The sequence below is a fragment of the Magnolia sinica genome, chromosome 16, assembly GCF_029962835.1.
Source record: "Magnolia sinica isolate HGM2019 chromosome 16, MsV1, whole genome shotgun sequence".
Classification (NCBI taxonomy): Eukaryota; Viridiplantae; Streptophyta; class Magnoliopsida; order Magnoliales; family Magnoliaceae; genus Magnolia; species Magnolia sinica.
This window is the reverse complement of record NC_080588.1, coordinates 61390244-61415103: the sequence shown is the minus strand read 5'-3', so window position 1 is coordinate 61415103 and position 24860 is coordinate 61390244. Positions and strand designations below refer to the sequence as shown.

General features: G+C 39.9%; 2 protein-coding genes across 2 annotated transcripts; one reads left to right on the top strand and one right to left on the bottom strand.

Annotated features, from left to right (window-relative positions):
- Window positions 1–2401: 2401 nt before the first annotated feature.
- Window positions 2402–5772, top strand: LOC131229105 (cysteine-rich and transmembrane domain-containing protein WIH2-like). The gene is made up of 3 exons (XM_058224976.1): window positions 2402–2560; window positions 2703–2892; window positions 5381–5772. The coding sequence occupies exons 1-3, from the start codon at window positions 2509–2511 to the stop codon at window positions 5424–5426; spliced, it is 288 nt and encodes a 95-aa protein (XP_058080959.1). The 5' UTR covers window positions 2402–2508; the 3' UTR covers window positions 5427–5772.
- A 7761-nt stretch (window positions 5773–13533) lies between these two features.
- Window positions 13534–23009, bottom strand: LOC131229260 (small ribosomal subunit protein uS8). The gene is made up of 4 exons (XM_058225166.1): window positions 22853–23009; window positions 14501–14644; window positions 14246–14406; window positions 13534–13770 (listed from the first exon to the last, which is right to left on the bottom strand). The coding sequence occupies exons 2-4, from the start codon at window positions 14631–14633 to the stop codon at window positions 13672–13674; spliced, it is 393 nt and encodes a 130-aa protein (XP_058081149.1). The 5' UTR covers window positions 14634–14644; window positions 22853–23009; the 3' UTR covers window positions 13534–13671.
- Window positions 23010–24860: the final 1851 nt, after the last annotated feature.

The window sequence follows — 24860 nt, the reverse complement described above, 5'->3', positions numbered from 1 at the left end:
CGATCTAAAACTCATGTCAGCCATACCATATGAAATAGTGGGGATTAAATGAATGGCTGTAAAAGAAGTTTTGTATCACCATGATATTTGTTCCTACAGTTTGCCTGGGTGGTAATAATTTTATGAACGGTTTGGATGACATATAAACACGATGGTCAGATGGTCAGATCCAAGAAGGTTTTAACGGTGGACGTTGCTGTTTCTACTCTTTTGTTGGTGTGGCCCACCTGAGTTTTATAATCATGTCCTATCGTGGTCTTTTAAAACACGTGAACGAAGTTGTTTTGTCATGGATATTCATGTGGACACCAAGCAGCCTCACCAACACCGCCGTGGGCCCCACCTAGCTTTCGAGTTCCTGCGAAGGCAGGAAGTTCTCGTGCCCACCGCCACGGGGAGCGGATTAGGTGTTACCCGGTCAGACTTTATTGGGTGTTAGGACTACAGTGTGGGGCCTACATTAGTAAATGTATTGTATATCCACGCTGTCTATCTGTTTTTCAGATAATTTTAGGACCTGATTTCAAAACTTAAGAAGGTTTAAATCTCAGGTGGACCATACCTCTGGAAACAGTTGTAAATAACCATTAAAAACATTTTTTGGGCCATAGAAGTTTCGGATCGAGCTGATATTTGTTATTTAACTTCATACATGTCTATTGACCTCATCAACAGGTTTTTGGATGGCAAATAAACGTTACAGTGGGCCTTAAGAAGTTCTTAATGGTAGGGTTCAGTCACCATTGTTTCCATGGTGTGGTCCATCTGAGATTGAGAATTTCTTAAGTTTTTGGTTCACTTCCGAAAATTGTCCGTAAAAACGGATGGACGGCGTGGATATATAGATAATAATCAAGGTGGGCCCACGGTAAGAGTAACACCTAATCCCTACTACCACCAGACGGACGGTTACATCAGGGGATCTGTGGGATCCCACCGTGATCTACATGTTTTATCCACACCGTCCATCTATTTTAAAAGATCATTTTATGTTAATATAGAAAAAAGTAGCAAAATCGAACGTTCAGTGGGTTACACCTGATGAAGCAGTGGGAATTGAAATCTTACCGTTGAAAACATTCTATGGCGCACGGTGATGTTTATTTGTCATCCAACACCTGTTAATAACGTCACATGTATATATCAGCTTCATTCAAAACTGATGTGGCTCTCACTAAGTTCTTTAAATCCCCACTGATTTATGTGGTGTGTCTCCTTGGTAGAATAGCACCATAAAATGATCCGTAAAAATGGATGGACGGTGTGGATAAAGCATACAGACAAAGGTGGGCCTCAGAGCCCCCGACATGATCCTCAGTCTATACCTACGTCCTGGTGCGGGTAGTACCCAGGCCGCTCCCCTGACAAACCTCTTACGAGAGCGAGTGCACTTCTCTTGGTACTCACCTCTAAAACATGGTAAAGCAGCATACAAGTTAGAAATCCAAACCGTTTATAAGTTGGGCCTCCCACTTTCAATGATTAAAAACCAAGCTGATCCGATCATCAGGTGGACCAACACTTGCACGAAGAACATGGACCATTAGCAAGTTCTTCATAGCCGTCCGTTCCTTAGGTATAGCCGCGGCTCACATAACAATCAGATCGATCAATTTCAAAACCAACAAAAAAACACCATCATCCATCTAACGAGTGAGATGAACGAATTAAATCATTCACACGTGCGTAAAATTTCCGCATTCATGGACGGAGTACAAGAGAAAAGTGAACTCGCTCGAGCGCATTGTCGCAGTCATTTGGGACCGGATTAGGTGCAACCCAGGCCTTATTCGACATGGTGCGGCCCCTTACCGTGGGGCCATATTAATTTATGAAATGTAAATCCACACTGTCCATATGTTTCAAAATATCACTTTAGTATATTAATCGAAAACATGAAGTAGATATTACAACTTTTTGGTCCGAAACATGAAGTGGATTCAAAACATGAAGTAGATATTTTGAATCGAAAAAATGGTGAATGACCATTAAAAACTTTTTGTGGGCTAAATAAGTTTCGGATCAACCTTATATTTCTTTTTCCTATGAATCCAGTTTTTTCAACTTATAAAAATTTTGGATGAAAATCAACATTACAAAAACATTAACGTGGGCCCTACTAATTTTTAATGGTCAATCACTACTCTTTTTTTTTATTATGGTCTACCTGAGATTTGGATCTAGTTTATTTTTTGAAATATGTCATAAATTAATATTTAAAAACATATTAACGGTGTAGATTTATAATTTATACAAAAATTTGGGCCCCAGGATAAGGAACGTACCATTTTCGGAACGGCCGGGGCCGCACCTAATCCACCCACAGCAGTCATTGGTTTTATGTTCGCTACGCGTCTTGGACGCGTATACTACGTTCTATTTTAATAAGGAAACCTTAGACGCGTCCAACTGCTCTTCTCTATAAAATACCATCCTCCATTGAAAAACGTTCATTTTCTTCTTCTTAGAAAACTCTTCTCACTTGTTCCAAAAAAGCCCTCAGGGAAGATGAGTTATTACAACCAGCAGCAGCACCCTGTCGGCGTTCCGCCTCCTCAAGGTACGATAATCATCTGTCCCCGATCTTTGATTTCTGAGGGAGATTGACGTGATTTTGAAGAGCTTCTAGGGTTTTGAGTTGGCGATCTGCCGGATAGATCTGCGGATTTCTTGATTTTCTTTTATGTTTTTGGGTTTTGAAGGTTATCCTCCAGAAGGTTATCCCAAGGATGGGTATCCACCGCCGGGGTACCCTCCCCAAGGGTATGCGCAGGGATACCCGCCACAGGGCCAGGGCTATCCTCCGCAAGGCTACCCTCCGCAAGGTTACCCTCCGCAGTATGCTCAGCCTCCGCCGAAGCAGAACAGCGGCCCTTCTTTCATGGAAGGATGGTACGATCTCTCTCTCTCTCTCTCTCTCTCTCTCTCTCTCTCTCTCTCTCTCTCCATCTTGCGATCATTTTCTTTGAATTGATTTTCGTCGGGTTGAGCTGGATGCCGTCCGATCCTTTGGTCGGATTGGGCGATGGGGATCCCGACTGCCTAAAGTCGTTTGCTAGCGCACGTTAGCTAACGTGCGCGCGTCCTCCAACTCGGTGGAGGGGGGCAGTGGAGGCGTTTGGGCCTTGGGTGAGGTTACATGGGCCTTAACGGCCTGAAGTGTGCTCCTTCCGCCGCCTGCGACGGCGGAGTGCGGACCGTATTTAGTTTCTCGCGTATGGCGCACGATAGCGGCTGGTGCTAGCTAACGTGCGCACATCTACCGTCGGTGGAGTGTGACTGGCAGAGATTTACGCGTCCGCTTTTCGTGTGAGGCCGAGCACGTCCGAATTTTGGTAACTCGCTCATTGGCTACCGTGCGCATGGTGCGTGTGATTGGTAGGTTCATGAGGTCTGCCGACGCGAGGTGGTGTCAGTTACCTCGTTGGAAACGATTGGTATCGTTTGATTCTCGAAACAGAATCCTATCTGTCTTATCTCCTTTCCTATACATAGGTAAACGAGATTTTCTCGTCGATCTGGCAAGATATTTTGCATCTATTGAGGGCAGTTTTGGAAATCAGTTTATTAGCTCTTGATCATCTAGTTTTGATCCAACGGATGTTATCCTCTCCAACAGATTGTACACTACCGTTGATAATATGGCCGTTGTGTATGGTCCATGCGCCCACGATCGCGAACATAGAAATATCCAAAATCCCAACTGGAAAATGATACGCTAGTTCTTTACCTACTGAAATAGGCTAGACATCAGCTCCTGTGCGGGATGGAACTATTGAGAGAAACGTTGGAGAATATTTGGAAAGTGGTTTTAGACTCTACTTTTCCTTTCCCTGTCTGATTGGATGCCTTCACCATGGAAAGATCTAGAGCCTTCAAATGGGACGCTGCTTGGTTGATGATGCTGATGTATGTGTTTTATCCATGCTCTCCATTCATTTTTCTTAGGGCTATCCCAAAAATGAGGGGGATCTAAATCTCAGGTGGACCACACCACAAGAAAACAGTAGTGATTGAATGTCCACCGTTAAAAACCTCCTTGGGCCTACTGTAATGTTTACTTGACATCCGACCTGGATTAAAGGGAAAAACAAATATCAGCTTGATCCAAAACTTTTGTGGCCCTGAAGAAGTTTTTAATGGTGGATGTTAAATCAACATTGTTTCCTGTGATGTGGTCCACTTGAGATTTGGATCTACCTCATTTTTGGGGATTTTACCATAAAATGATCTGGAAAAATGGATGGATGGCATGATGAAACACATACATCATGGTGGGGCACACAGAGCACCGACCACCAGCCATTGGCTAATGGCAGGGTCACTAGCCAAACGGCATCCCTTCAAATAGGTGTCTATATATATATATATATAAGAGAGAGAGAGAGAGAGAGAGAGAGAGAGAGAGAGAGAGAGAGAGAGTCCTTCCCTAGAGCCCCAAATTGGAATTCTTTTACTCCATGGAATTGGTTTGGTGTGTGAACTTTTCTATTTGCGAACAGAACCATTATGCTGATGCCCTAGACCAAGAATCTGGTTGATCACTGGTCAGTGGGCCACAGTTGCAAAACCAATATGGCTCGAAAAACTTGTCTGAAGTTTTCTAACTGATCCGCCTGTTTCCAGTGTTGAGTCCCATATGCTGAGCAGGCCAGATTTATTGTTGGGAAAACATATACAAGGTTGGGCCAACATGATGGATGGATCCATCTAAACTGGTGCATGTGCTTGCAAATCTAGGCTGTTTAATGGATGGGATGCCTATTGGATGAAAGAAATCTATCCGGTGAGATGATCCAAACATGATGGATGAAAACCTTTACTTGAGACCTGTAAAAGAGTCCTTTGATGGTTAGTGCCATTGTAGCACTGTGGTTTCTGCTATTGTCCCATGCAATGAATGGCAAGTTCGTTGTTGGGACCAGATCAATGAACCTGGTCCAAATCGTGGGGCTGGGGCAAGGTGCCCTTTACAATTGGTTGTATTGGTTGTGTTCTGTTCTTCTCCCTGGGAGTGGGCCCTTCCTGACTAGTTCAAATCTGGGACCAAGCCAACCTCTAACCCCCAGTCCTAACCTTGATCGTGCAATGTGTTATTCTATTCATCATTCTTCCTTGGATTAATCTATGAACAGCAGGCTGCCTCTTGAAAAGATCGCATAACCAAAACTCAGTTCCTTGTCACTTATCCAAATGATCTGATCAATTGGCTGTGAAATGTCTGCCAATTGGACGCTGAGGATCATCTAATCAATTCGATGTCTATTGTATTTGTTTTAAATAGTTGTGACTGTTTATTATGAAGTACTCCATGCTACACAACATGAACTAGTGCTGGTAGCTTTGCATTATTTTAATTCCTTAAAAATTCTATATGCAGTTTGGCCGCTCTTTGCTGTTGCTGTCTTTTGGATGCATGCTTTTGAGGGATGGGTTTGCTGCAGCTAATGGAGGCATTTCATTGTTCAAGTGTAATTCACCCATTGATTGTTGAGGATGGCCTTCATGAACTGATGGATGGAAATGGTAGGGTGTTTTTTTTTTTTTTTTTTTCAAGGTGGTGAGGAGTCTTGACTTTGGTTGGTATATATATAGAGGTTTGTGTGCTTTTTAATGCCTCCTTCTCACTGCCTTTATGTGCGTGGGTGACATTATCTTTTTGCTGTTAACTTTCAAAAAATCAAAGGAGTCTCTGCTGCTCCACTTTGTTTGGGGTTAGGGAAGAATAACAATACAAGCAGACCTTGATTCAATTGATATTCTATTTCTTTCTATTTATGATGTCTTGTTAGATCTGTCAATATTAGGAAAAAAAAAAAAAAAGCTGTATTGTCCAAAGCCCAACCGATGAATGTGGACTGTTCGCTCTGTTTTTTTTTTTCCCACACAAGTGTATGGTCCATGCCTAGTTTTTCAAATTAAAACCATGGCACCAAGGTGCTTGGCAAATGAGGGAATCTTGGGTGGCTAGGATCTCTCTCCCAATATTGGAGATGATTGGTGGTTGGGGAACTCTTTGAGGTAATATTTCAATACGGTAATCTTTCAATGAAGGTGGCCGTTGAAATATTTAGGAAGGGCTAAAACTTTCCGTTATTGAAGGCAACACATTATGGGGAATGGGGGCATTTAGGTAAATTTGGTAGAACCATACAGCTGCATAGTGTTCTTTCGTAGACGGATCTTTTTTATCTTTCTGCAATCAGAAGGGCTTAATAGTGCATGACTTGTGGTTTACTTTTTATTTATTTATTTATTTCCCATCAGGTTGGTCGGGCTTTCCTGAATAATCTCTCTCTCTCTCTATCTCTCTCTCTCTCTCTCTCTCTCTATGGGTTGGTTTCTCTTTGATGTGTACCCGCTTGAGTTATTGATCGGTCTGTGTGGGTTTTGAGATTATAGGACTATCACGTGGAGACATGTCTAATGGACGCCTTGGATGTGAGCTATATATCACCGTAGGTCCCACGCAACTACCATATGACTGGAACCCCTTATGGCAAGTCAACAGAGCATATAAGTTTTGGATAAAGCAGATATTTGTGTTTTCCCTCCATTCATGTCGATGTAACTTTTACAAACAACAGGTTCGATGACAAATAAGGTGGATATCATTATTCCGACCGTTTCCAGTGTTTTGGTCCACTTGAGCTTTGAATATGATGATTCAATTTTGGGATCATGCCCTCGTCATAGAAATGATATGGACTAATGGATGTTCGGCATGGATAAGACACATACCATCCATGGTGGGGCACCACAGCATTTACGTAATTCGCTTCCTATTATAAGACGGCGGATCGGTTGGGACTGTGGGTCCACTATGATGTGTTTATACTGTGCCATTGTTTTGCCAGCTGACCGTAGGGCATGAGGGAGCGGATTAGGTGGTACCCATCACTATGGGGCTCACAGTAATGTATGTGCCTTAAATCTACACCGTCCAACTGTTTTGAAAGCTCATCTTGCCACAGGAAACATTTAGTGATTGAATCCCCACCATTAAAAACTTAATTGGAGCCACCGGGATGTTTTATTTGCCATCCAACCTCTTGATAAGGTCCAAAGATCTGGACGAAGAAAACACACAAATAACAGCTTAATCCAAAACTTTTTATGGCCCACAAAAAGTTTTTAATGGTGGATTACCACTGTTTTTTTAATTATGGTCTACCTCGTATTTGGATCTGCTTCGTTTTTTGTATCATGTCCCAAAAATAGCTTTCTATACGGCGTGGATGTAGTCACATCCATCACAGTCCAGCCAGCTCCACAGTAAGGGGTCAACTAATCCGCTCCTAGTTTCTCAGAAAATTCACTTTCTATTATTTGTAAAGGCTGATAGAAGAAAACCACCGGTTTTGGACCCAGTTGATATTGGAAACGGATTGCGTACTAGTAACTCAGTACCCTTAGCGTACTGAGTAAACTGTGTAAATCATTATTCCTCACTTCTTCCTGTGGCATGGTCTACTCGAGCTTTGGATTTACTTCGATTTTGGGATCAACCCTTAAAATTAGCAGGAAAAATGGATGGACGGTGTGGATAAACCACATACATTCACAGTGGGCCCAACTGAGTTTACTCAGTACGATAAAAGCGTACTGAGTTACTCAGTACGCAATCCGATTTCGTTGATATTTGTGTTTTCCCTGGTCTGTGTGGAAGCGAACTGGCTGTTCTACCACACGCCACCGACCTGGCTGGTGTGTTGACGTCACCAAGTTATCTGGGGTATGAGTTATATCCAAACCATCCGTCCACTTGGTGAGCTGGTAAGGCTTGATCCGAAAAGTAAATCGGATCCAAAAATCAATTGGACCACACTGTAAAAAGCAGTGGGGGTCACAGAAATTTTGGATCAATATGATACTTGTTTTTCCTTTTCATCCAGCTAGGTCGGTGGTGGGCCCTTTGAATGTCTTAGTCCCCACTGCTATTTGTAGTGTGGTCCACTTGAGCTTCAGATATTACTCATTTTTTTGATCAAGATCTAAAATGATTTTGCCAAATGGATGAACGGTATGGATATGATAAATATATGATTGTGGAGCCCATGTAACTTTGATATCCTTTGAACCGTTTGTACAATTGGAAGCTCTGAGCGTCATCACGACACATACCCGTACCAGCTAGGTTGGTGGAGTGTAGTACACAAGCCAATCTGCTTCCAGTCTATGTGACCTTCTCATCACTCGTGTTGTTAGTGTTGTTACATTAAATGTAATATCTAATGATGTAGTCCAATCACATTGCAACAAACAAAAGATTCTTACTTGTAGCAAGCCAATAATCTAGAAGGACAAATAAAACATTAGCATGGGCCCCAGGAAAGTTCCAGCAGTGAGTGTCATTAGCCCCACCGTTTCCTATGGCGTGGTCCACTCCAGCTTTTAATCTATTTCAATTTTTAGTCCAACCTAAAATGAGGTGGCAAAACAGATGCCCAGCTTGGATATCAAATACATACGTCTCCACACCGTTGCTCCCAATCAGCATCCCATTTTGTCAGGGAATCCTTGCCGCGAAGAAATTTAGAAAGTGTGAATGTCACGATGATATCGTTTAATATTAAATTCTTTAGAAAATACAATGATTTTTTGTCGCTCTGGCCTTGTAATATTATATAAATGGAAGATGCAACCCAAGTTGGGTTAGCTAAAGTCTTAAGCAATGATGCCAATTGTTTTTAATTAATTATAGTTGGAACGACAATTATGAGGCTGTATTACCATATTGAACAAATAATAATATACCTGGAATATACCCCTTTGCTGTCATACATCTGCTCTGCTATTTAGTGGATTCTCTTTTCATTGTGTCAGTGGTTCCCTTTACAATTCATCTGTCTTGCCTCTCTTAGATCTATATTTTTCATTAAGTGGGCCATGGCTCTCCCATTAAGGGATAATCATATCCACAAATGGGTCCCCACTCATGGTTTGATGTATTGTGATAGAACGATTGGATTGACTTAAGGGCCCGTTTGGCCGGGCAGATTGGATGGTATTGGAAGATAGATCCCGGGATTGGCCAGGCGTGCCAAACAAACACGGGATCCTAATCCCGGGATATAGCAATCCCATGGATCTTAAGACAATCTACTGACATTACCATCATTACCTTTAAATCCCATCCAATCCACCCTAATCCCTTCGAAATTGCCTGGGACGTGTTTGGTTTGAGGGATTGAAAGGGATTGGAAGGTTTATTCCCGGGATTGGCCAGGCATGCCAAACAGACCGGATATAGCAATCTTGGGATATAGCAATCCGAATCTTGCACTAATCCACTGACGCAACTATCATTACCTTGAAATCCGTGCAATCCACTCTAATACCATCCAATCCCATCCAATCTGCCCGGCCAAACAGGCCCTAAATCAATTGGCAAATCATGGTCCTACTAGTCATCCGTGCGGGTGGGGCCTGTGGTTGTGGCCTTTGAAAAGGTCAATGTGGATGGTCATTAGAGACGCATTACAACAAGTGCAAATCTTGTTAGTGACATTTGCTTTGGAGTTTCTTGTATGATTTGAACAATGATGGGACAATGGGTGGAAATGAAGTCGGGTTGGGTTGGGTTAAAGTAAGGATAGGCTCAGCCTATAATGAAAATAAATCTAACACAAACCCAACTCATTTATTAAATAGATTGAAAATCTCTATTTAAACTTAACTAACCAATAATTGAGTTCACACATTCAACCCACCCAATTTATTTAATTTAAAAATAAATTAAAAAATACATATTATTTATTTGTAGAAAATATAAAAATATGGACTGTATTTTTAAAACTCTTAGTTAATATACAAAATCAAATTACAATTATCATAGTCAAATTCAAGGCTTTTAAACCTCTCTTTGTTCTCAGCTTCTCACAAATTGTCTTGAGAACTTTTTAGAAATCATATCACATGATATGAGCACAAAATCTGAATGGTCCACTAGATAAGTCATGTAAAGAAACTCTTATGACCCAAAAATTAGCCCATCTTAAAATCTGACGGGCGATAGCAAAGTGAGAGGGAATTTCCACCATTAATTTTCATCGGGGCCTAATTGAGTTACAAAATAACTTGATCTTTTGCCCAATCCTTTATGATCCGTCGGGTACAGTCTAGCACATCCAAATCCAATTGGTTGGATTTTGGGTTGATAAACATAACCTGACTCACACTACAAATGGGTGGACCCAAACCCTGACTTTTTGGATTGGTCTGGGATCAGTTGGTGGATTGGGTCTGGATTTGCTATCCTGTGCCTTTTAAGCGTGATACACGCTTTGAAATGTACAGAAAGAAAAAAGAGATAGTTAAATGTCTAAGGGGATCAGTTGGTGGGTTGGGTCTGGATTTGCTATCCTGTGCCTTTTAAGTGTGATACACGCTATGAAATGTACAGAAAGAAAAAAGAGATAGTCAAATGTCTAAGGGGATCAGTTAGTGGGTTGGGTCTGGATTTGCTATCCTATGCCTTTAAAGTGTGATACACGCTTTGAAATGTACAGAAAGAAAAAAGAGATAGTCAAATGTCTTAAAAAAAGATGGTCGTGACTTTTCCATTTCCCACTGCCTTTCCTAAACCACTTGTTTGGAAGTATCTTTCCTGATCGAAGGCCTTTAATGGAGATCTAGTGATTGATGTGGACCTCTATCTAACGTCATTGACGAGATCCATATTGATTAATAAAGACTTTTGTCATTGGTCTGGACTGTCCATATGTGTGGCCCACTTTTGATTCCTATTACTCTTAAAGGTCATTTTGACCTAAAGATCATAGCAGAGAAGCTTCAAGCATTGATCTAGAACGTCCATGATGTGGAGCCAACCTTGGATTGGCTGTTCATCTTAAAAGTCACTTTGGTCCAATGTCCTAACTATCAAATCAATGGAAAATGAACAATCCATGAGGATGTAATTGATAACTTATTTGAGAAACAAGGGTCAAGAGGATTAATATCCTTGACCAAAAGATAGCCTTTCTAATTAAAAGTTTAATCTATTTACAAACTTCAAATTAACCGTTTATTGTTGCATCCAAACAGCCCCTAAAAGTGGTTAACGATTATCCTCATATCCAAAGGGAGGTGGATTAGGTGTTACCTGGGTAACACCTACAACCCTTACCATGTGGGGCCCACCTTGATGAATGTGTTGTATATACACGCCGTACATCTGTTGTGGTGAATAACCATTAGAAAACTTTTTGCGGGCCACAATATTTGGATCAAGCCGATCTCTGTCTTTTCCCTCCATCCAGGTCTGTTTGACCTTATCAACGGGTTGGATGGCAAATAAGCATTATGCTAGGAAGTTTTTAATGGTGGGTATTCAATCACCATTGTTTCCCGTGGTGTGGCACACCTGAGATTTGGATCTGCATAATTTTTTGGACCACATCCTAAAATGGGCTGGAAAAATGGGTGGACAGGATGGATATATGACAAATTATCTAGGTGGGCCCCACGGTAAGGGTAACACCCACTAAATGTTGGTTAGCCATTTATCCTTATATCGGTAAAAATTGGTACTATTTGTTACTGAAACTCGGATAATAAGTATTGAAATCCCTGTTGTTAGGAAAGATACAGAAGCAATCCGCATTCATTAGCTGTCGATTAGTTTATCCGGTCCGTTAGGTCCCCCTCTCCCTAGGGTGAACAATCGTGTGTAACTCTCTCTCTCATGTTCATAGGGATAAGAAGGAAATACAAAGTCCACATCCAATGGAAAAAGGAGCAAAAAAGAGTAGTTAGATTTGATGGATATCAACTGCAGATATTGAAAATTTCAGGCATGGTCTATCAAGGTTGGTGTCGATTAAATCAACGGGCCAGGGTTGCCACATTTGATTGGGTCAGCCAAACTTAGTTGGTCAATGACCCACTTTCAAACATGCTAGTCCATGAAACACTCTTTCTTTGACAGTGGCACGTGGCCGAATCCAACATTACCACATCAGGGCCTTGCTACATTGGGTGAGGCCCTGGCCTCTCCCAATCCAGTCCCTATGGGGCCCTACTCCCAATGCATGGCTATTGATAGCCCCAACAACTGATAAGTAGAAGGCGGAAGGGTTGCTTGCGTGTGGAAGGGTAAGGTGCAAAAGGGGTGTGCCGACCACTGATTTGGAGGTAATAATCTATTTGATAAACCACGGAGGCCCCACAAACAACTAATGGCAGGCGTCATCACCGTCTCAAATGTTTCACATGGTTTGGCCCACTAATGCTTTGGATGAGCTTGATTTTTCGGCTCATGGGTCAAAATGAGGTGCTGCACCTGGACGGTTCGGATCTGTTCCTTACCTCGACATGGCCATGTTAGGCCTTATAAATTTCTTATCAAAATAGCTAGATTCCTAGATTTCCTGGGGATCAAGTCGTGCTATTTTGACAACTCCACGATTCCAAGGTATAACCAGAGATTCTAGGTTTGATCCAGGGTCATATTCCCAAATAGTGTTGATAGCGCTCTGATGGGTGCTAAACAGGCCCTTAATTTTTTACAAGCAGAGATCAGAATAACTTAAATTTTTACAGGCAGTGATCAGAATAACTTTCTGGCAAAAACAACAGTATCAACAAAAGAGTTTATACGAGAGTTTGGGTTTATGGAAGATGATGGAAAACTGGGGATTAATACAGATGCAACAAACGCTCTTCTTTGTTTGCAAGAACGATTAGGTGTGAAAACTAATTTCTATTTTCATAGTTTTCCTCAAAAAACAAGTAAAACCATATTTTGTAAATTATATATATATATATATATATATATATATATATATATATATATATATAACCTGTTAGATCTATATGTCCACAGTTTTTTTTTTTTAAAAAAAAGACAACTCTCACTCTTTGGCCTTTTTTTTTTTTTTTCAAAAGCCAACACCGTTTAATATTTTCATGAAAATCAATTTGTGCAAAAACAAACATGCCAGCATGAATTCTTTGAAGCGACATCTGATTTTCCATATCCTCACATTAGTTTCCACCAATCCAAACACCGTATTCTTTACGAGTACAAAAACCAGCCCATGCAATGATGGAGCACAGCATACCCCAAAATTCTCCTTGGGTAAAGCTCTTGATGGATCAGGTTCTCCCTACAACCAGACTAAAAAGAGAAAAACCTCGAAACTCCCTTTTGTTTGGCATTATAGCTGGGTCGGGTATGATAACCAGCTTGGTGGTGGGTCGCAATTCAGTGTGCAGCCCCTAACGTGAGGGCATGGAATATGTGACAGAGATCTATCCATACAGTAAACATGTCAGAAATCTGGGCCATACATCAGGAAGGATACACCGTGAGCATGCCATGGGCCACAAATAATGGTCCACCAATGAGGCAGGTCAAATTTTTGCGACAAAAAATGGGTGGGTAGAATAGGGAAAAAGAAAAAAGAAAAAAAAAAAAGAGGGTTCAACAGTAAAAATTCAACATGCAGGTGCAGCAAAGTGCACCCTACCTGATGCATGGCTGGGACCATTCCCAGTTAAGGAGAAAAATCATAGCTGCTCTCAAAATAGCAGAGGAAAACAATACCTATTTTACTTGCATATCATATGACAGACAGGAAATCTCATCCAGAGAGTTGCAAAATTCAGCCAAAAAAACCCTCACCGGCAACCAAAAATATATGATTCCTATCTTAGATAGAATATTTAGTAAAAGAAGCCCAAGACTTTACCACCGACATTCTTTCTCCTCGCCTCCTCATGGTCCATGATGCCTGCAGATGTCGTCAGCACGATATAGCCAAACTGCATATTTCACAAGACACAGGAACTCATGTTACTAACAGGGTTCCAATGATAATATTATAAGCAGGATATAACCATCACCTCCTCATTGACATGTGGAACTCGTATGATATCCAGACTGGTCATTTGGCAATTCCCACTATCTTAGGACTATAGCGCACAAATCACGCCAGTGAAAAGATCCTAATAACTCAAATGGAGGACCTTCCATTGAATGCTAATCACAGGTCAACTTGCTTTTGCTGGACTCCACAAAATGCAAACCATAGGTTGATTTGCTTTTACGCATCCCCACTCAAAACTCCTCCAGTTAATGGTTAGGATCAGTGGAGTGATTGTTTGGCTATGGCCCATACATGATGGGGTCATCCAGGTTAGCAATCTGGAGACCGTGCCCTGCTTGGAGTAGGCAGCTGAGAATGGTGTTAGCACTCAGCATCCCTTGTTTCCAAAACTGCCGGAGAATTTCACTAACCTGTCTGGAGGGAAGCAACCTTGCAGTCCAAGGCTCTATCTCTTTGACACCGACATCGAAACGGGGACTGATGACTCCACATTTGTTCAATCTCCCGTTCAACTCAACCACTATTTTACCAGACCTGTGGTCATCAACATACTCGAACTCACCGATATAGCCTGCATAATGAAAAATTATAAGCATGCATGAGGCAACAACACCAGACAAAAAGTAATAATAATAAAGGCAGAAAGGTATAAGGATGATGCAAACCATGCTTCTGCATGACAAGAAGGAACTTAATAATCACTTTCGAGGACGGCCTGATCATGACTTGTCTCTTTCCTCGCTTCTCAGCATTGTACATGCTTTTGAGAGCATCATTTAAGACGCTAACTCTCACCATCCTTGCTAATCCTACATAGAGAGACAATAGGTAATGCACGAGTTAACTAAGAGGAGTCTCTTACAAGACAAGTGCTTGATAATGTTCCTGTACCAAGCTGCGACGAAGATAATAACAAGATTACCTTCTTTCCTTTCAATGCTCGTGAAATTAAAATTGCATTAGCATGAACAAATTGTAAAAGAAAACACGCTACCAATACAGTCCCTAATTTTCAACTTTCCTATTCGGAAAAGTGGAAACAGAACAAAGATGCTCAGCAGAAGTGCCCAGCTTATGTGAATGTTTAAAACATTGTCCGTTACAACTCGCTATCATCATCGTATTGGTTTCGGTCCTAAACAAAAGGTCACCAGACCTGAAACGGGATAGCAGACTGACACCAACCAAGGTATTCCAAAACAGTTACATAATGGCGGTAATGATGGTGAGTGTTACACGTTACAGGCTGTAACAAACGTAACAACTGGAAAATTGACCCATAACGGCCCCGTAATGGTCCATTATGGGTCCAAAGTAGGTTTTTTCATCTGTAACAGCCCCGCAATGGCTGTTATATCAACCACTATTTAAATCCATACGCATCATTTGCAAGAATAAAAGGTCATTGTCAACCTTAACTCCAATATAGCATATGGAGGTGAAAGAGCTTAAAATGCTTGAATCCTCAACTTCATGCAGTTCTGGAGAATATGGTGAACCTAAATTTCTATTAAAAAATAAACATAGGAACCATGGGAGTAAATGACGAAGGGATTTGAAAGATACACAATGAGGCTTCACACAAGATTTGCAGGTTTTCAATTCTGAAAAGTGGGGCCCATGCCTCGGTAATATAGACAATTATTCTGTTGCATCCTAAATTGGAATGTCATAGCCACCAACCATTGGAACATGCTTTCCAGTAAATGATACCAGGAACATGGAAGTCGACAAGTATGGTTTTGAGTATGATCTTTGGCATGCTTCATTAGACATTTTTAGCATGTTTTTGGGACATTGCCAGGAAAATTCTTGGATTGTTCATAGAAACTAGAATGCCCTTTATGTATGTATAAGGTAGGTTTGCTTCATGCATGTTCCATGCGTATAAGGTACATTTCGTAGTACTCTAGTTCGTAACCCTTGGTGGTCTAAACGTAACTTTAGAAAACATATTGAGTACAAATCAATATAACCAAATACACGATCATGTTTGCTAGATGATCTGCCTATAACTTGGTAATTACAACAAGCATGAAAGAAAGTATAGATTGAAAATTTTCAGCATCACTAAGAATGCAGCAGCCGGAGATACATGTCGAGTACATGCAGCTTGCCTGTCTGCAACAGACATATCCATGTGTAGCACAGCATCAAAATAAAGGAGATGTAGATAGAATAATATGTACTCTCATGGACACCACGGATGTGTACATACAAGGAGTTGGGGACAGGTTACAGTTCACAGTAGAACCAAGGTATTAAAAAACAGTCAAATAACAGTAACAGCGGTGCCTACTACATGATATGGGACTGTAGTGCCCGATTTTTTTTTTCAAAAGGGTACGTAACCAGCCCATAACAGCCAAAACGGAGATGTAACATATGTACACAGGCCCATAACGTGCTGATGCTAGCCGATAGGCCCACACATTTTTCCCTCATCATCATCTAAGCCTTAGCCCAATTACTTAGGATTGGTTACATGAATCCTGTCCCAAGATCATGTGGACCGTTGGATCATGTCCCACCCATCCAAGCAGCCTTTCAATGGTATCAGAGCAGGAAAGAGAAATCGGGAGAGAGAAGGCACTGCCACTGCTTCTATGGTGGCAGGGGCCATGGGCCACCACTACCCCAAACACGGATGATGGTGACGGAGATGAGGGAGACAGAGAGGAGAGACAGTAAGAGAGAGAGAGAGAGAGAGAGAGAGAGAGAGAGAGAGAGGCGGCCATGGCAACCACTGCCACGACTGCTCCTGGTGGCATCAGCCACCGCTGTTGTCGTGGACCACTTTCCTTCGTTCTCCAAATTTCTCTCTTATTTTTCTTCTCTTTCTTTCAATTATATATTGTTTTCCCTCATCTCTTTCTTATTTCTTTATTTTATCATCAATCTGTTGGGACTGACTTTCCAATTCCTATCCTTGTATAATCCTTTTCATTACACAAACTGCTTTAGATATTTCTCAAAAAATAGGATAGATGAAATCGATCGACATATTAAATAAAATGACATAAGATGAAATTTTGGACTTCGGCTAGGCACTTACCTCGATGCGATCGGAGATCCCTCTAATGTTGCTTTAGTACATACTAAAAGGTTGCCAGGACGGGTGGGCCTACAGGATCCAACAGTCTATACAATCTTGGGACACCTTTGCAAAAGTCAAAGATAGATAGTGAAAGGTTAGAGGTCTGCCTAACCACTATAGGAGCAGAGAGGATCTTATCACCCATATGATCCTATGGTTAAGATGGGTCCTGAATCAAGATCAGTGGCTTAGATTGCCTATGGAGTGGGCATGACGGATAATGTATACTCTCCTTTTCTATTTTCTCCTCTTTTCCTTGTAACCACTAAATGCCGTTTACGAGAGATCCCTTTCCTGTTCTGAAAGGAAGGATCGAGAAGTTTAGATGAGGCTGAGATTATCTCATCGCATTCGATCTCTCCTTTTTCCCAATCTCGATTTCGAAATTAAATCTTATCATTAAACTTTAAATTTTAATTTCAAACTTTGAAGAAGAAATAGAAAGGAAAGCAAAGTGGAAACACGTATGGGACCCACCCACTTGTGGTTGCCCACAAGTGGACCCTACAGGCCCATAACCAACATTTTGTAGTTTATTAAGTTCTTTATGCAAAGTTGATTTGTCGTTTTGTGAATATTGTATCTTTAAAAACTTTTAAGAAACTCTTTTCCCAAAGAGTTAGTGTTGTAAAAAGAAGGAACGGGATGCTAATAGACATGGTTAGATCGGATGATGGCACATGCCATCTCTCTACCACATTTTGGGGATGCGCTACTTACAGCAGTTTATGCCCTTAATAGAGTCCCGCCTAATTATGTTCCTAAGTTCACATATGAGATGTGGACGGAGAGTTCCTTCTCTAGATAACCTAAGCCCTTGGGGATCTATGGTATATGCTTTGTTGCCCATTCCTTATAGCCATACCCATTCCTTATAGCCATAAATTTGATAGTAAAAAACGATTGAATTTATATTCATTATGCACCCTGTGCATTCAAAGGGAAACATTCTAGTGTATGAGTATTGTGGAGAGTGGACTGAGAATCTCAAGACGTGACATTTGTTGAAGATAGATACCCCAATCGAAAGAAGCAGAAAGTTACAACTTCTTGAAATTCACAATATATCTCAGTAGAGTGGAAGCTCCACTTCTTATAATGGAGAAACTCCCATAGTTCATCAGGACAATGGGAGTACAACTCAACATGCTCTTGAATTATATCGAAGTAAAAGATGATTGATTCCTCGAAGATACTTTTATATCAAGGGTGAATCATACTCTTACATTGCAATTGACGATTATGAACTTGATTCTTATCAAGATGCATTGTTGTCTCCAAACTCGGCTTGTTGAGTAACGACCATGGACGAAGAGATCGCTTCCATGAAAAAGAATAAAGTCTGAAAACTTATAAAAACTTATAGATCTGTTTTCCAATCATAGAGCAATAGATAACAAATGAGTACTTAAGATTAAAAGAAACGCAGATGGTATAATGGACAAGTACAAAACACGATTAGTAAGGTTTCACACAGAAAAAAATGCATTGATTACGAGGAGGCTTTTTTACCTATTGTAAAATTCTCCTCAATCCGCATAATATTGTCCATTGTCACAAGTTTAGATTTAAAGTTATATCATATAGATGTAAGGACCACATTCTTAAGTGGTGATATAGATGAAGAGATAAACATGCCACAACCCATAGGATATGTGGACAATAAGAACCCAAAGAAAGTTTGCAAATTGATCTATTTGTGGGTTGAAACAATCTTCAGGATGGTGGTACATGAGGTTTTACTTAGCCAGCACCACCTTCGGATTCACAATGAGTTAAGAAGATTATTGTGTATATATGAAGCGATCTGAAAGATCTTTTTTATGCTATTGCTATATAAGACGGTATCCTGCTAACTAATAGTGATATACAATTATACATGATGATTAAAAATTGATTTTTCTTGAACTTTGAGATGAAAGATCGTGATGAAACCAACTTTATGCTTGAAGTAAAAATCATCAGGAACCACCCTAGGAGATTCTTGGGCTTATCACAAGTCACTTATAGAAAATCTTAAAGCAATTCAAGATTAAAATTTTAAAAGTTGTTCAAACCCCAAATGAATAAAACTGCCAAGATAAGAAGTCGCATTCACAGACTAAAGCTAAGAAATTGGGTACATCCTTAGTACCTTATGTGAGCGCAGTAGGCAGCTTGATGTATGTCATACTTTGCACCAGACTGGATATTAGTTACGCAGTTGACATAATTAGCCGTTACCAAAGTAACTCGAGATGGTCTTATTGGCAAGCCGTTAAATGAATATTGTGCTATCTTACAAGGACCAAGGATCCAATCATGTGTTATAAAGGCACAGATCTCAAACTTTAAGGATCTTCTAATGCCACCTAGGATAATGATACTGGTGAGGAAAAGTCTACTTCATACTACGGATTCTTGCTTGGAGAGGGAGCTATCTCATAGTCGAGCAAGAAACATACAACCACGGCCTTTTCATCCATGGAAGCAGAGTACATTGCATGTTTTGTTGTTGTTCAAGAGTATAAAGGTTCATGGATTCTTATAAGGTTTGGGTGTGTTCCACACTCATCAGCCTATGTCATTAACGACAAACAAAACCTTTGTCATTGGCTTGGCAAAGGACCCCTAATACCATCGTAAGTCGAAGTACATTGAGATCAAGTATTATTATGCCAATGATCAGGTGAAAGATAAAAAGGTCATTCTCATTAATATAGTTGTATTAAGCAATGTTCGAAGTATCAATATCGCTACAAGTTTCGTTGGCCAGGGATACGGAAACAATATCGCTACAAGTTTCGTTGGCCAGGGATTCGGAAACAATATCGATATCACTGATAATATCGTTGATAATCTGAAATGCTTGGAAACATTGGGGAAACATGGAGAAAACGGTGGAATCTTCAATGAAACTTTATGAGGTGATAAAATACACATAATTGCATATTTTAAAATAAAAAAATTATGAAAAAAAATACATACATAATAAGTTTCCTTTTAATGGGAGCCTAAAAGCATGTGTTCTCGTAAGAAATCAATCTTACCATCCCATCCATCCTATCAATCCATCAATCTAACCATTAAACATTCCATTCAAACATCCATCGATATTTCAGAATATCAACAATACACGATATTTCGTCGAGAAATCGTCAACAACTGAAAAAGGAATGAAAAAAATGTGGTCTCAATATCAATTATATTGAGATAACAATAATGTCATGATATTATTGATATTATCATCGACAAATTGAACACCATATGCCCATATAAAAAAAATTGAAATGGAAATTTGTTTAATAAACTTTTTTTTTTTTTTTTGCAACATCGATACATTGGCAATATTATAAAAATATCGGCAATAAAAAGCGACACCTAAAATTTACATAGTTGAAAATATTACTGATACATTCACAATATCGATACATTAACAATACAAGCAACACCTGGAATTTACACAATTGAAAGTATTGGTGATACATTGCGATATCGATATATCAATGATACTTAGCAATACATCACCGATGGTCAGAATTTTTTAATATTATTAATATTATCAATATCTCTACTAGTGTTACCGACATCGCTGAGATGGAGATACGATAATATCGAGGATACTTTGAACAATGGTATGAGTACCATTTATCTTTCATTAATGGTTCCTTTTATTCAGTTTAGAGCAATATTTTTTACTAAGTGAATAAATCATCAGCATTTGCCTTGAGATACACGATCTCTACCTTTGTTAGTAGGTTGATCACCCACTCACACGAATAGACCAACCCTGAATGTACAAGTAATGTACAATCGGGGTGATGTTCATGCGTTGGGCTGTAAACTACCCTCTATTGCAAAGAATAGAGGATGAGGCTACGAGTGACAAGACATTGTATTTGCCTTCAGCCCTGAAGGCCTAAAGATGAGACTGATCAAGTTGAACTAACATAATCACTCTTTTGCTATTCTATGTGATTAATGTTATGGCTTGAATAAAAGCCAGGTCATGAGGTTATGAAATGAGTCCTACCTCATGTATGACAACCTACGTATTGTAGACGCAACACATGCCTAGTGTTGTCTACTTTACGACGTGGATTGTAGCCACATGATTGGACATTTTACCTACATATTACTTTAATTCGATCTAATCATTGCAACGTGCGAGTAACTAGTCCCATAGATGACTTTCTATCCTTAGCTACATTCCTTTTGTGTACAAAAGATGAGATTAAATGTCACTACTTTAACGTACAATAACAAAGGACCCTTAGATTGGCTAAACTCAATTACACTAGGAAAGCAACCTAATTGATTCCAAATTACACATCTATGTGAGGAAGGCCCCATGATGGCTATACAGTTTTTAGAATTATTAATACGCACTTAAAGACTTATCTCCTGACAGTATCAAGCTTTTGATAGATTTTTTGCAAACTATATTATTTTCAAAAGTATATGTATTATAGTATTACTTTAAAATGGTTCAAATTGATGTTTGCTAAAAATCAAGATTTCATAATAACTCGATAAGTTAGATAAGTGCGTATGTTGACCGAGTACTCCATATTAGGAATCAACTTCATCTAATGTGATCATGCAAACTAGGATAAGCAAAACTTGGATTCTTGAGTGCTAGTTAGGTGGTCGCTTACTACTCAAACACCTATGAGAAGACAATGATGTTCCAACTAGTCTCATGCGTCTGATTCTTATGATCACGATCTTTGGTTTTGGTTGTCATGAGACGAGCAAGATAGGCAATCTATATTGTGCCCATCCCACAACGTGATTGAGTGGAAGATGTTGGATATGGTCGCACGTAGCCCACTTGGCAACCACTAGTTGGTTGATTCCACGTGTTTTCTCTCTAAAGTTTAAAATTAAATTTTAAAGTTCAACAATAAAATTTACTTTAAAAATGAGATTAGAAAAAAAGAAGAAATTGGCTGAGATGGGATAATCCTAGCCTCATTGAAACTCTTCCAACCATTCATTCTAAAAAGTGAATGGGATACCTTATAAAGCATTCAATAGTAACAAACAATAGAGATGTTCCCTAAGAGAAAATAGGAAAGAAGAGTATAATACCAATTGTCTATCTGGCCCACACCATAGACGATCTAACCATTAATCCTAATCCGAGAATCATCTTAACCATAAAACCAAAGGAGTGATAAGACCATCTCTGCTCCCGTAGTGGTTAGGTAGACTTCTAGCCTTTCACTGTCCATCTTCGGCTTTTGCAAAGGTCCTAAGATCAGGTAAACCGTCAGATCCTGCAGGCCCACCCATTCAGGCATAATTATGGCTTATGCGGTCAAATACTTCTCTATGCAGCTACATAAGCCCCAATGGCACAATAACCGCATGTGCCACCATGGCATTCGCAGCCCACCGTTCCAAAATAGCATATGCAATGGCATAATTGCTAAAGCGATCGCAAAGGACAAGACTGATCCAAACTACTCTCACCCTCCCTTAATTTGTTTACAACTTTAACTTGTTTAGAACTTAAAATGTGCCCCCTTCACTTCCTCTCTTAACTTGTTTGCAACTTAAAAGGTTACAGGCACATACATCATCGTTCAATCAAAACATTTCATCGAACACTCGATTTGCAAGAAAACAAATCCAAGCTTGCTATATCAACCAGACAAGAGATCCAACAGTAAATCAAACACCAGCAACAATACAGCACTAGAGTCCATCGCATCGACTGAGAAATAATAAAACCACTTAGATCGAATAAAAAAGAGCAGTGGAAGCTCCGTTTCGTGAAGAGAAAGAAGAAAAAGCAAACCATCGTCAACACCCCTATTTTCGACGCCGATCGATGCGGATAAAACAATAAAGAGTAAAAATCGAAGATTCAAGAGAGAAATAAAAGATCGGACACAAAAAAGAGAATGAAATTGGAAGGAGAAAGAACCCTAACCTCGAAAAGCTCCCGCCGATGCGGAGAGAGAGCCAGAAGAGGTGAGAAAATCTCAGCTGGGCTCGGCTTTGGGCGGAAGTCGGGTATTAGGGTTTTCAAATTTTACTTATATCAGGTGCCGTTTGGATGCTTGCAGAGCTTTAGTAGAGACCAAGACATCCCTGTCCGGGAACTTAATGGACCGGGACATCTTGTGTTTGGAGGCGGAGATAGGTCCATAGATGTTGAGATTTTGCGTTGATAACACCTTCGGAGAGTCCCAATCATCACGTTGGCCGAACTTTCTGATCTTAGACCAACCGGATGATCAGATAGGTTTAATTTTGGGCCGAAGAACAAATACTATAGGTCACAATGGATTGATTAACGGCTCAGATCTTAGACACGTATAGTAGGACACATAGAAGGCTAGGTCATCCTGTGCACCTCTTTCACGGAAGCGGACTGGCTGTGTGCCACACAAGGCCACTATGCCTGGTGTGTTGACGTCATTAAGTAATGTGGGTCACATCATGAAGTATGTGTTATATCCAAACCATCAGTCCATGTAGCAAGCTCCTGAGACGGCAAATCCAAATATCAATTGGACCACACTGCAAAACGAAGTGGGGATTGAATTTCTACCAATGAAACCATTCTTGGGTCACAGAAGTTTTGGATCAATATGATATTTGTTTTTCATCTGCAGACAGGTACATGTGACCTTGTGAATGGATTGGATGGAAAACAAACATTATGATGGGCCCTACGAACATTTTAATAGTGAGAATCATTGTCCCCACAACGATTCATGGTGTCATCGACTTGGGCTTTGAATATGGCTATTTTTGAGCTCATGATCTTAAATAATTCGACAATTGGTTGAACAGGGTGTATATAATAAATGCATCATTGTGTGGCCCATATAACTTTGATCTCCTTTGAACTACAACTCAGAGCTCGGACGAGTATCAGCGCTAGTCTTCGCACCACACTTACCCACACCGGTTATGTTGTTGGTGTGTGGTACACCAGCCAATCCAACTTAGAGCACAAGGGTTTAGGGTTTACGATTTAAGACTGTTTGGATACCAGTAAATGAAGTTAAATATAAATAATTTACAAATAGATATTTTAACAGTTATGTTTGGATGCTGAAAAATGCCCAGAAATGATTTTTAGTTCATAAATTATTTATTGCTTTCATCTATTTTATTTATACATAAAAGCAAGGATTTCATTTTCAATTTCTTCGTCTATAATCTAACGGCTATAAATATAAATATTAACTCTTCATTTAAAGAATTAAAATTATTTAAATATACATAATTATTTATTTCTAAATCATTTATAATTTATTATAAAATGCACCATAAATGATTCACACCTATAAATTATTGACCGCTTAAATTATTTATAGGCATCCAATTACAACCATTAATATTGTAAAATTTTTAAAATATATAGGGCGAGCCACAACGTGGCCCACCATAGTTTAATATTACTAGGATAAGTATGCGGCACAATTAAACAAGTGAACCACCATAGTTTAATAAAAATGAGTTTTAAAGCACTTCACAATAATATCGCAAGATTTTCGAAATATCTAAGGGTAGCAGTGAGCCAGGCGGGCACAATGTGGTCCTACGAGGCTGCCACCAGCCAGTGGGCCCCACCATGATGTATGTGTTTCATCCATTTTTACAGATCATTTTAGTGGTTGTTTTAAGAAAGGAGAGGGATATAAATATCAGGTAGACCACACCACAGGAAAACAATGGTGATTGGATATCCACCATTAAAACCCTCTTAAGGCCCACCGAACCGTTTGTTTGACATCCAATCTATTGATTAAGTCATACAGACACAGATGAAGGGAAAAACAAAGATCATCTTGATCCAAAACTTTTATGGCCCTAAAAAGTTTTTAATGGTTGAAGTTCATTCAACATTGTTTCCTGTAACGTGGTCCACTTGAGATTAGGATATAACTTATTTTTGGTCTCATATCATAAAATGATCTATAAAA

Excerpts from the sequence above, each read along its gene's own strand:
- LOC131229260 (XM_058225166.1), bottom strand. The coding sequence starts at position 14,633 with ATGGTGAGAGTTAGCGTCTTAAATGATGCTCTCAAAAGCATGTACAAT. Across the intron at positions 14,407-14,500 it reads TCTTGTCATGCAGAAGCATG|GCTATATCGGTGAGTTCGAG; the intron begins GTTTGCATCATC and ends TTCATTATGCAG. Across the intron at positions 13,771-14,245 it reads GGTTGCTTCCCTCCAGACAG|TTTGGCTATATCGTGCTGAC; the intron begins GTTAGTGAAATT and ends TGAAATATGCAG.
- LOC131229105 (XM_058224976.1), top strand. The coding sequence starts at position 2,509 with ATGAGTTATTACAACCAGCAGCAGCACCCTGTCGGCGTTCCGCCTCCT. Across the intron at positions 2,561-2,702 it reads CGGCGTTCCGCCTCCTCAAG|GTTATCCTCCAGAAGGTTAT; the intron begins GTACGATAATCA and ends TGGGTTTTGAAG. Across the intron at positions 2,893-5,380 it reads CCTTCTTTCATGGAAGGATG|TTTGGCCGCTCTTTGCTGTT; the intron begins GTACGATCTCTC and ends TTCTATATGCAG.